At 39.1% G+C, this 12,282-nt stretch overlaps 1 protein-coding gene across 2 annotated transcripts in view; it reads left to right on the top strand.

Moving 5' to 3' along the window:
* The window catches only part of LOC149168728 (Mitochondrial inner membrane translocase complex, subunit Tim44-related protein), a 453,829-nt gene that overhangs the window by 229,636 nt on the left and 211,911 nt on the right, over positions 1–12,282 (top strand). For both annotated transcript variants that reach the window (XM_089428390.1, XM_089428389.1), the window contains exon 7: positions 6,985–7,077. In XM_089428390.1, the coding sequence (XP_089284516.1) occupies positions 6,985–7,077 (93 nt within the window). The remainder of the gene's footprint in view (positions 1–6,984; positions 7,078–12,282) is intronic.

The raw sequence follows: 12,282 nt of genomic DNA, 5'->3' as shown, positions 1-12,282 counted from the left end.
TCACATGATGCTTCTACATGCAAGCTACCATGGGACAAAATTGAGCAGAGTAGAAATCAACAGAAAGGTAAAACTGATGACACAGACAAAGGTAAAGCACCTGAATCTGCTCACTATATTGAGGCACAATGTAACATTGGAGTAAATGAAGATTTGTTTAATGCTTCATTTGCTTCTTCGAAAAATGACTGGTTGCTTGATTCAGGAGCAACCTGTCATATGACTCATAGGAAAGATTTTTTTGAAGATTTCACTGACAATGTTGATGGAGCAGTATACTTTGCAGATCAGTCAAAAATCAAGCCATCAGGGCTTGGCACAATCAGGCTTAAACTGCCTGGTCTTCCAGACTTTCTTCTGGATCATGTTCTATATCTCCCACAGCTCAAGAGAAACTTGCTGTCCTTGGTCCACATCCGCCAGCAAGGTCACTCCATTCATATGTTTGATGGAAAGCTTGAGGTAAGAAAGGCATCTGACCACTCACTTGTCATGAGGGGAATAGAAGAAGAAAGACTTCTTAAACTGCAAGGAACCTCTGCTCATGCACAACATTTCTCATATATTTCTCATCATGAAGAAGGTACACTTCCGTCAAGTTTATTATGGCATGCTAGATTTGGACATTTAAACTATGACAGTCTCCGCTTATTAAAGAAAAATGGTGTTGCTGGTTTGCCTACAATTCCTAGAAAACATAAGCAATGTGATGCTTGCATTCTAGGAAAGCATAGCAAACAGTCTTTTCATGATTCACATTCAAGAGCACATAGGAAGCTTGAACTCATTCATTCAGATTTATGTGGTCCAATGCCTGTTCCTTCTGCAAATGGAAATAAATATATCATGACATTTATTGATGATTACACCAGAATGTGTTGGGTTTATTTATTGAAGAACAAATCTGATGCTTTTCAAACATTCAAGAATTTTCATAAGTGGATTGAAAATGATGCACAATCTCATATTGGGTCTATTCGCAATGATAATGGAAAAGAATATACATCAAATGAATTTGAAAACTATCTTCGCCAACATGGGATCCAACATCAAACAACTGTACCTTATAATCCCCAACAGAATGGTGTAGCAGAAAGAATGAATAGAACAATCTTGAATATGGTACAATCCATGCTTTTCTTCAAAAATGTAAAGATAATGTTTTGGGCTGATGCTGTTCTATGTGCTGCATATATAAAGAATAGATGTCCATCTAGTGCTATAAGAAATAAGACTCCTTATGAATTGTGGTATGGACATGTTCCTTCGGTAAACCGTAAAACATCTCAGGATTTTTGGTTCCACCTGTTATGCTTTAATACCAAAGGTACATAGAAACAAACTTGGTGCTAGAAGTCGTAAGTGTATCTTCCTGGGGTATTCAAACACCTCTAAAGCATACCGTCTCTATGATGAAGTAAATAAAAAGTTTGTTGTATATAGAGATGTCATTTTTCTTGAATCATCCAAATCTGACAGTGTTGTTGAGCGGCAACTTGATCGCTTGGATAGATTCGCAAAAACGAAATCATTTCAAGAATTTGATAATCAGATTCCGCATCTTGAAGGGGGGATTCCTATACTAGATCAACATGTGGAATCTTCTTCTTCTGAAGAACAATCTCCCTTGCATGAAATTCCAACACCGGATGATCCTTTAAGTGATGTAATTGATAGAATTGGGAGACTCAATCTTGATTCAGTCCCAACTCAATCAACAGAGCAGCCTGGACCATCTCAGAAAGGTCCCCCAAAGTGGCTGACAAAGACACTTGAAAGTGTTCATCCTGATGAAATTGGAAAAACAGGAACCAGAAATACAAACCGACAAGATGGAGGTGATGTAGATGACTCTAATTCACCTGTTGATATGGATGTTACTTATGATTGTGAATTGAACTTGTCTACAGATTTTGAACCAACTTCCTTCAAATAAGCTGCTTCTCATGATGAATGGAAAGAAGCGATGCAGAAGGAGTATGATGCCCTCATAAAGAATGGCACTTGGAAGCTGGTTGATCCTCCATTTGGAACCAAACCAATTGGCTGCAAGTGGGTCTACAAAAACAAGTACAAAGCTGATGGCTCACTTGACAAGCACAAAGCTAGGCTTGTGGCAAAAGGTTATGCACAGAAGGAAGGGGTCGATTATGAGGAAACTTTTGCCCCCACAGCAAAATGGGCCACCATCCGGACACTCTTTGCACTAGCTACCCAGAACGGTTGGAAAGTCCATCAAATGGATGTAAAAACTGCATTCTTGAATGGAGATCTAAAAGAGAATGTTTTTATGTCCCAGCCTGAAGGATTTGCTGTGAAAGGACATGAACACAAAGTATGAAAACTTGTGAAGTCCTTGTATGGCCTCAAACAAGCACCACGAGCCTGGTATGAAAAGCTAACTGAGCATCTTCTGAAACTCAACTTCAAACATTTTGATCTTGATGATGCAACTTTATTTGTCAAGAAAGTTGGCAAAACAGTTGTATATCTTGTGGTATATGTAGATGATCTTTTAATGACAGGGAACAATGAAAGCTATATTGCATCCATAAAGAAAGAATTAAGAAAAAGTTTTGAAATCACTGATTTGGGCTATGTTCATTACTATCTTGGCATTGAAGTAACCCAACATCCAAAATCCATATTTCTTTCTCAAAAGAAATACATTGGAGATTTGTTAAACAGATTTGGCATGACAGAGTGCAATCCTCTTTCTACTCCAATGGAACAAAACTTGAAGCTCACATCTATTGAAGGAAAGGAATTTGAGGATGCAACAAAGTATAGACAACTTGTAGGAAGTCTCATCTACCTCACTACTACTAGACCAGACATTTCATTTGCTGTTGGAATCCTCTCCAGGTTTATGCAAAAGCCTTGTGAGGGACATTGGTCTGCTGCAAAAAGAGTTCTAAGGTACTTGAAGGGAACTCAAGACCTTGGAATCAAGTATACACAGGTGGACGACTTCAACTTGATTGGATACTCTGATTCAGACTTCGATGGAGACAAAGAAACTGGGGTATCTACTTTAGGATATGCTATGAGTCTTGGATCATGAGCTGTCTCCTGGAGATCACGCAAACAATCATTACCAACAGATTCCACAACAGAAGCAGAATACGTGGCAGCAGCTGAAGCAACGAAAGAAATTGTGTGGCTCAGGAAAATTCTTGAAGATTTGCAGGTAAAACAAATACAATCAACTCCACTCATGATTGATAACACCTCTGCAATAAAGTTGGCCAAGATCCCAAAGTTCCATGATCATACTAAGCACATCAATACTAAATATCATCTGATCCGACATCATGTTGAGGCCAAAACAATCCATCTCCGTCATTGTTCCACAAACGAGCAAATTGCAGACATCTTCACCAAAGCGCTTGGAAGAGAAAAGCTTGAAAGATTCAGAACGATGCTTGGACTCACCAACATCCCTTCAGATTAAGGGGGGGAATGTTGACACCTAATCCTCAACGGATGGGTGAACTGGAACGTGAACAGTCATCAAGAAGATGAACTGTTCCGTCTCCTTTTTGTATATAAACAATAGTTCTCTAATGAAATAATATCTCAGTTTTCTTCTGCTCATTCTGGAGTTACCCTAGCCTGTCAGATATAAGGAGGTTCTCCTTTCGTTGTGATTATCCCCTCATTCTGAATGCTGGAGATGAATATTCTGTGAAGATTTGCTGTAGACTAGAACAAAATCTGTGCAATATGCAGTGTTCAAAACAAGGTGCAATACAACTTCCCCATACTTCTCATATCAACTGAAGATCCAAGTACAAATTAATATTGATGAATGATCAATCTTCGGAAGTACATAGGTCAGGACTTCACTTAAACTCTATTTGATAAGGACTTACTGTTGAGGGCTTTGACTACACGAATTAAAAACATACCTTGGATGGTAGGAGACACCACAAGAAGTGCGTGTAGTGGTTGAAGTAAGGTAGCAAAATCTTCTTCAACAAAAGACACCTGGAGTTTGCAATATTATCATGTGCCCTAACAGGTCGAACCTTTCATGGAGGTTACGTCAGGTCTGCAACAATTTATGAGACCCAATGTCTTCAGATTTAGGTGCCTCCTTTTTATCAAAAAGGAGTCTTTGTCATTAATAGTACAGTTGCCAAACAAGTGCCATAAGTGGATGCCTTGAGAGGGGCCAATTCAAGCTGCATGGTGAGGAATACTTGCGCAGAGTTTAGGCTTAAGTTGTCTTACAGACCAGCCCTTGAAATATTGGCACAAACTTCACCATAAGATCAATATTCTGGAAGATAACATTACCACAAATGTTTGATTCATACTACAGATCAGACTGCCCTATCTCAGATCCACCACAGGTGAGTAACTTAGATGCCAATGAAACCTTTGACAAATGAAACCCCACACAGAACTCCTTTGGCAAAAACTCGCTGGGTTATACTCTGCTTTTGGCATATGTTATTAGGCCACTTTTTGAGTCTGAGGTCTGTATAAATAGTGGATGCAAAACTGCTTTGGAGCAAGCCCTAACAGAGGGCTGAAAATCATAGAAAGGCCTAAGCCCTTAGGCACAGAACACAGATTTGGATAAGCATACTTCTTAAGATTCTGTGAGATAAAGGCTAGGCCGAATAAGTCCTTCAAGAGACCATCTTGAAATCAGTTTTGAAGGAGCAAAAATTCATCCCTTGATTGTCATCCAAATTTCCTGGACAGACTTCAGGCCTGCTTCAAATTTGTCCATTAGTTACAACCTCAAATTTATTGTAAGAAGGTTAAATAGCAACCAAAATCTTCAATGAAACCCTTGCAAGAAATAAACATAACCATGAAGCCATAACAGGGATATCATGGTAAGATCCTGTGCCATTCGTAGTTAATGGTCCATGCCATGCGAAAATTAATGAATACTGCTATGTAAGGATAGGCCCTAGTGCCAAGTCATGCAGATTTAGTCTCTGAGCTAACCAAGTGAAGATGCCATAGATCATAAGCAAAATTTGACCTCAAACTGTACCATACGAGCTGATCAAAATTATATGACTGATTTTGACGAGAAAGGAGCCCACACAGAATTAGTGATCGATCTTACTCTTGTTTGGGCTTGACCTCACCTAGCTCTGATACCATGTTAAATTTTGATTAACATGTTCTTGCTAAGGACAGCTACTTCAATCTTTCATAGACATCAACCCATTTCCATTAGAAGCACATCGATTATTATCACATTGATTTTAACTGAGGCAAGAACATAAATAAATGATTTCGAGGACAAGCCAAGACAAGAGAACACATGAATATGGCACAAGCGAGCGAAAAACCCGAAGAAGGGGAAAATCCTTGATCAGTTCTTCTTATTATTATGTTCAAATGTTCAGCAGGGAATGAGAGAGAGTACACATAAAGTCGAATTGACTTGTCAATTTGTTGAGTAAAACCTTTATCCAGATGACAAGGAGATAACCCAGTCAAGTCTGCTTTCCTGAATGATGCAGCCACTTACCAGACTTCAATCCTGAATATGTATGCAGCCTTCTTACCAGACTTCGTTCTCTTAACTGAAGAAGAGGATGGTAAAAACACTGTCCAAACATGACCTCTGTCCAAACTGATCCAAAACATACCTACATGCTTCACTGTCCAGGTCAGCTTATGGTCTCGGCTTGGTTAGGGCTAATCACCAGACATCATCAGCCCTGATCTACGGCTCAAGAATACTTCTAGCATCTGCGGCTACCTTTAGTGATGCTCCTCTTTATTTCACTGGCAAGAAGGGCCACTCCCAGCCACCTGTGCAGACTCACGGCCCTCCTCCAAACAGTGGTGAAGGGTTCGACCTTCAGTACAGGACAGCTGCCTTATCTCACAAAAAATACTTCAAAAACTAGACCCAAAACATGCCCAGACAGTTCGCAAATCATCCTCTACTATTCAGCTCAGCCGTGAGGTTAATTCAGTATTCAAAAAGGCTATAGAACTCGTCCTCTCCTCTTTGTCTAGGATGCTCCCAATCTGTGGCCAAACAGAGATGCGAGTTGCTCTTAGGATCATGACTATATGAGGGTGGAAGCACCCCTATTTATACAATTTGGTCGAGGATCAAGGGACATGTCTATTGGATCTGTTGAGCTGACATAGAGATAAGGCCGGCCTTGATAATATTTATGTGAGAGAATTAATTCAAAAACCCACTTTTACTTATCCAAATTTGACGATCTTTAGATCAATTTTGGTCATCTAGAAAAGAGGAATTTAATGCTGCAATTATCTTCCTCAAAGGAGCTGTCCAAAGTGGAATTTGGCCCTAGTTGCCAATTTTAACAGATACTTTATAATAAGGTGATATAATCAATACTTAACACATGTACTAAAAGATTAGGTGTTCAAGAATTACATAACTACTCTCTCTCTCCTATTATATGCTAGGATGTTGCATCACTCAATACTGAATTGATCTATTCTCATTCTTATGTGCTTCCTTGTTGATGCGCTGGCCTTTAAAAACTGAGAATGTGGACAACGTCAATGCTATGATAAAAATGGAATTGCAATGCATCACCTTATTTTTTAATGTTGCCCATCTGGAGGCTGTACCTTCAGTTTAACTTTGTTGCATGGCATTGTTTACAATGTTAATACACAGATGTATATTGATTGAAATGTATTATGGATTTGAATTACTGTCCTGTTATGAGGAGGACCCTCTCTAAAATATTTGTTTGAAAATCATTGTGTTGTACATTTAGTACTTAATATCTTTAAGCTTTTGTATTATGAGCTCTGTATTTGAGAAGTCAAGTTTAAGATTTTATTGGTACTAACTTGTATTGCAGTTTAAGACTGCAAAACTCTCTCCAAAATATTTGTTTGAAAATCATTGTGTTGTAAGTTTAGTACTTAATATCTTCAACCTTTTGTGTTATGAGTTCTGAATTTGAGAAGTTAAGTTCCATAGATTTGATTGGTGCTAAACTTGTATTGCAGTTTAAGACTGCTCATGCAATTGCAAAATTGCGGCAACTAACAAAATACTCTAAACCAAAGTTTTATGAAGAGGCTATACAGTTGTACAAGAAGGTAAGTTGCATTTAGTATTCTTTACTTTCAAAAGTTAAAGATGCAGCTGTTGTACTGTTCCATAGATTTTGAAGGATTGAATGATTTTGTAGAATGATTGATTCCTTTTCAGTTCTATGTGTAATCAAATCACTGTTTCTTTTTAACACAACACATGCGTGGAAGGAATGTCCGGAAATGCAATATACCCTTGAACCAAGGTCCTTCTCTTCAAGTGGATATATGTTACTTTTCTGCAGGCACCAGATCTTTAATGACTTACATGATTGACATTTTGCACAATATTGTTTGGCTTTCATCTTCTTAGAACCTAAGTTATCTTACATATAAAGGAATTAATTAATGTACGAGCAACCAATTTGTATTTGGGAAAATTGATGGAGGTGTTGTTGTAAAACAATCTTCGTTAACAAAATGCCCAAAAAGAGTTAAGAGAGCCTGAGTAATAGATAAGTTAATGTTTGATACGAATAAACGAGGCATCTTCATAGATGAAACTATATTAAAGTTTATAAATTTCAAGTGAGAAAATATAAGAATGAGGAGAGACCCCGTCACTTCCCTTTCTTATAGCTCACTTGACTCGTTTGCCACCCTTTTTACGTTTTCCTTCCAATTAAATAATAAAAGCACGTTTCTTTTCTTATTTAACTAAAGTGAATTTTATTAACTAACTAAGGTAGATGATACTTGAAAGTAAAGCAAGCTAATAAAATTATAACAAATTAGGTCGTGAGATTGCAAAAGTATTGTAAGAGCAAGTTAATCTACAAATAGCAAGAAAGAGATAATTGCGTGAATAGAGATAAGTGCAAATGGAATTAGCGGACTAAGCTACCAAATGAAAGTTATTCAACACATTAAATTAGATTACACGTGAGATGAAAATGCTAAAGAGACTAGGAGTGATATTGCATGACTAGATATGTTGCATGTCAAGTAAAGAAATTGAACCACTCAAGCAACCAGAAAAAATACTTTCCCCAGATGGGAAAGAGGGATGCCAAGGGAAAAAATCTCCAAGTTCCCAGGAAGAAAATGATCCTTTTATTAAGATTTGATCCCTCCAATAAGATGCAGGATGAAGAGGATCTTTTTGAAAGAGCTTACAAGCACTTCCCTCAAAGGGGAGTAATAATCTTTCCAAATTTGTTACAAGTTGTTCAAATTTTACTCTAAAATTACTATGGAGATTGAGCCAATTATTCCAATATAAAAAATCAAGGCCACCTTACAACCAAGTGAGAGCTATTACAAGGATGTTACAAAGGGGAAGTTTTCCTTGAAGGATTCCCAACAAATAAGGAAATTTCAAAGGAGAAAAGGTTACAACAATGGGGGTATGGTGGCCTTTTAGATGACTCATTTGAGTGCACAAAATCAGATCTGACCTCTGCCCTCTCTTCTTGAAACCTGTGTCAAAACCTAGTGGAGAAAAAGGGCACGAAGCCTGTCCTATGGTCAGATCCAAGGACTCTGCATAAAATGGCCTTTTGCTGCCCGCAAAGTCTACAAAGAGGCAATCAATAGAATTCAGTGAATCGCATTGGTGATTAGCCCCCAAAAGGTGGTCCTGTCTGCCTCAAGTCTCTACCAAAAGACAGCGAAAGAATAAGTTAAAATTTAGCTAATTTAAACTTGAAAGGGAAACACGAAAATCTAGCCTAAATTAGGAGCAGTTAGCCAAGAAAATGCAGACTTAGGTCAGTGAGAAAATATTCCAATTTACTCAAGGGGAATGAAGGAGACCTGACTCCTCTTGGTGCAAATGAGGCTGTTGTTGGGACAGCGATACAAATATGAAGCCCAATGCTCTGATTTTCAATAATAAACACAACCAAGTAACAAAATATGTATTTGGAATTTATATGATGGAGAGAAGGAAATCTTGGGGCCTTGAAGCCCTCTCAAAGTCCTCCCCCAAAATCAATGTATGACAGCCCCTTGGAGGTATTCGAATGAATAAGACTAGTCCACCTATGTTTTGAGGGTAACTTGCAGCTTGAATCACAAGAAATTCTCCATGAGCTTGTTAGCCAATAGATGAAAATCTCGCAAGAGAAATAAACTAAGTGTGCTATTAACAAGAACACACGAGGGTTAAATCAAATGCAAAATTTACCAAATGGGTAACAAATTTTTACTATTCAATCCCCTTGGACAACACTATCTCTCAAGGAGTCTAGGCATACAAGATATAACCAAATAAATTAGAACAGTTACACCATGTTACCCCAATCACAAGCAAGACAAGAGCACCTTCTAGCCCCGAAAATTATTTGTACTTTTATTGCTAAAATGTGAGAAAATATTTGAGCATAGTAGCCCAAGCCAGAGCTTCCAACCATAGCTTGAGAATGATACCAATGGGCTTATTTATACAATTTTCGGAGAGAATCCCAATGTAATTCCATAAAACAAGTGGCGTGAGGAGCTAATCCCAAGGATAGGTCGAATATCAAAGTGTAGAGGATTGTTGTAGATGATTGGTAGGTTGAGTTTCCAAGTGTCAAAATTTTGGTTGTGATATTTCCTATGTTGGTAGCGTACTCACCTCTCTACTATGCATATTGGCAAGTTAGGTGCCAAGTGTAGATGAAGAGGGCTAAGTGGAGACAATACTCCACTCAACTTGTAGTCCCATCCATGTGTAATCAGGGCCTCAAATCGTGAGCTGAAGCGAACAATGTTCTTTCTTCAGATTAATTACTCCAAAAGACTTGGAATATAAAGATATCCATGAGGATACAAATGTTATATATTAAATGTGTGAATAAGAATAATGATACAATGAGAGCGGGAGGTCTGCTTATATACCATGCAAGTGCCTCTTCATGGAGAGTCATGTCTCATTTAGACATGACTCTTCAACCTAATTACTAGTTAATTATGTTGACCTAGGTCGTCATTGATGTCAATATGGCAATATTCTAGATACTAGAGGATGACATGAAGCCAAGGGGAAGCCGAGCAGATCCATGGAGATACAAGAGCAAGGCCATCAGGATAGCCAAGCCATAAGCAAGAGGAGTTACCAAAGGAGGCAGATCAAAGCATATCATAGGATATCAGAGCAAGAGAGGCGTTCATATATGCAAGGAGGTCTTTGAAAGACATTGCTAAGCTAGAGGAGCCACATTGGAGCAAGAGGAGCTACAGGAGGAGTCATATATATATGCAATATATATATGCCAAAGAAGAACAGAGCCATGGGAGGCAACAAATAGAGGTTTCGGGAGCAAATAGAGCTATCAAAGCTACAAAGGAGCCATATATAAGCATAAATAGAGCTATTGGAGGAGCCAAGAGGAGCAGACAGAGCCACATATGTATATGTCATATATATATGCCAAAGAAGAGGAGCACACAGAGCAGACGGAGGAAACAGAGAAACAGAGCCATCGGAGAGCTTATATGCATGCATTTAACAACAAACAGAGCCATTAGAGCCACAGAGGAAGCAGACAGAGTTATCGGGAGCCATCGGGAGCAGAACACACACACACACACACATATATATATATATCTATTTACGTTATCGGGCTTGAAAAACCCATGTATGCGTGCTTTAACGCTATTGGCGGACAGAAAGCCCATATACATAGGCTTAACACTATCGGAGGCGGAAGACTTGGCTCTAGGGCAAATACACTATCGGAGGCAGATTGCGGACTTGAAACTTTATACACGGGAGCGGTGAGTCATATTGGGTCCGGTACCTCATATTGCATCGCTATGAGTGGTCTACGTTAACGTTCAACCCTGAACCCTTGCGACTTGTAATCGTCGATAGCGATTATCGCATCGGCACTTCGGGAGCGGGCACTACAATGTGTCAAGCGGTTCATTGCGATCGTTGATAGCGATATCACATCGGACCTTCGCCATGGGCAACTCTTGATTGTTGTACATATCCACGCGGATCCGCCACACATTGCAATATGAGTTAATCTGTCATTGCATCCATCGCATATCGCAAGTCGTAAAGACTTGCCACATTGGAAGCGCCGACTGCGATAAGGCTGTGGAGCCGACGGGTATATTAACTATAGTTTAATACCATATCGCATCCAGTCCATTGGAGCATGGGAATCGGCCATTGGCCATCGGCTATGCAATAGGGCATGACTTATTAAAGACCTTCAAGAATGCGCCGATTGTGATATGGACCGGACCTAATACAGGAATAGGTGCGAGTGTAATATTTCTTGAAGTCCGCCTTTTAGTCTGTTTGACTGTTTTTTCTCATATTCTCTGTGTAAATAAATATTTGGCTTGCGCAGGGTGTTTTAGGCCGAAAGGCTTATGATAACTGTTCCAATGGTTCAGGAAGCCTGAACGATAGCTCAGAAGGCTCAAATCAAGCCGATTGCAATTGCGATAGGATGTGGCATGTCCATTAAGTGGAACAATCTTGGTGGATGCCTGTTATCATTGAAAAACGGGCCTATCTTACAGTTTTAATACTTAGTGACCGTAAAGCCAGGAAGCGGAATGGAAAGCCAACGCAAAGGAAGCCACGACGACCAAGGAGGGAAGCCGAAAGATCAAGTGAGGCAGAGGAATCTACAACGATGGAGGAGGAATCCAAAGAGGCAGTGGAAAGTGAAACGATCAGTCAGAGGTGTATGAAACCTAGAAAAGCAAAGAACAATTTCGGAGGGGAATGCGGTTGTTGTTGTTGAACATTGTGGAAATAAGCTGGAGGAGTAGAGGTCGTGTGAGGGTCCAGCGGAACAGAAAGAGGATCCAGCGAAACAGAAAGAGGGCCGAAGGGTCAACAGGACAACAGATAGTCGAAGGGGAGAAGTAGCCAGTAGAGAAGATAAGCTTGAACAGGAAGTTGTTCTTTATGCAAAGCTTAGTGCAACTAATAGTAGACTGACTAAAGCTGTGTGAAGACATTATCAGAGAGCATGAAGGCTACTGGACACTTTGTGTGGCTGCAGCTTGTGGTTTCGTATTATGGTGGTGGCGTGCTTTTGTCCAGCTATGGTGGCGTGCTTTCGTCCAGCTACATGCAGATGGAAGATGACGGTATGGCAGGGTTGGTCGGGTTGACATGTAATGTTGTGAGTTTCCTTTTTTCTTTTCTTAATTATATTTTTTTTAATGTATATATATATATATATCTATATCTATATTTTTTTTTTGTAATATAATTTTTTTGTTTTGTTTTTATTTTTATCTTTTTAACTTTTGATT

This window comes from Pinus tabuliformis, chromosome 4_2, assembly GCF_031772625.1.
Source record: "Pinus tabuliformis cultivar Carrire ecotype Pingquan chromosome 4_2, CPIR1, whole genome shotgun sequence".
Lineage (NCBI taxonomy): Eukaryota > Viridiplantae > Streptophyta > Pinopsida > Pinales > Pinaceae > Pinus > Pinus tabuliformis.
This window is presented reverse-complemented; position numbering and strand designations above follow the sequence as displayed.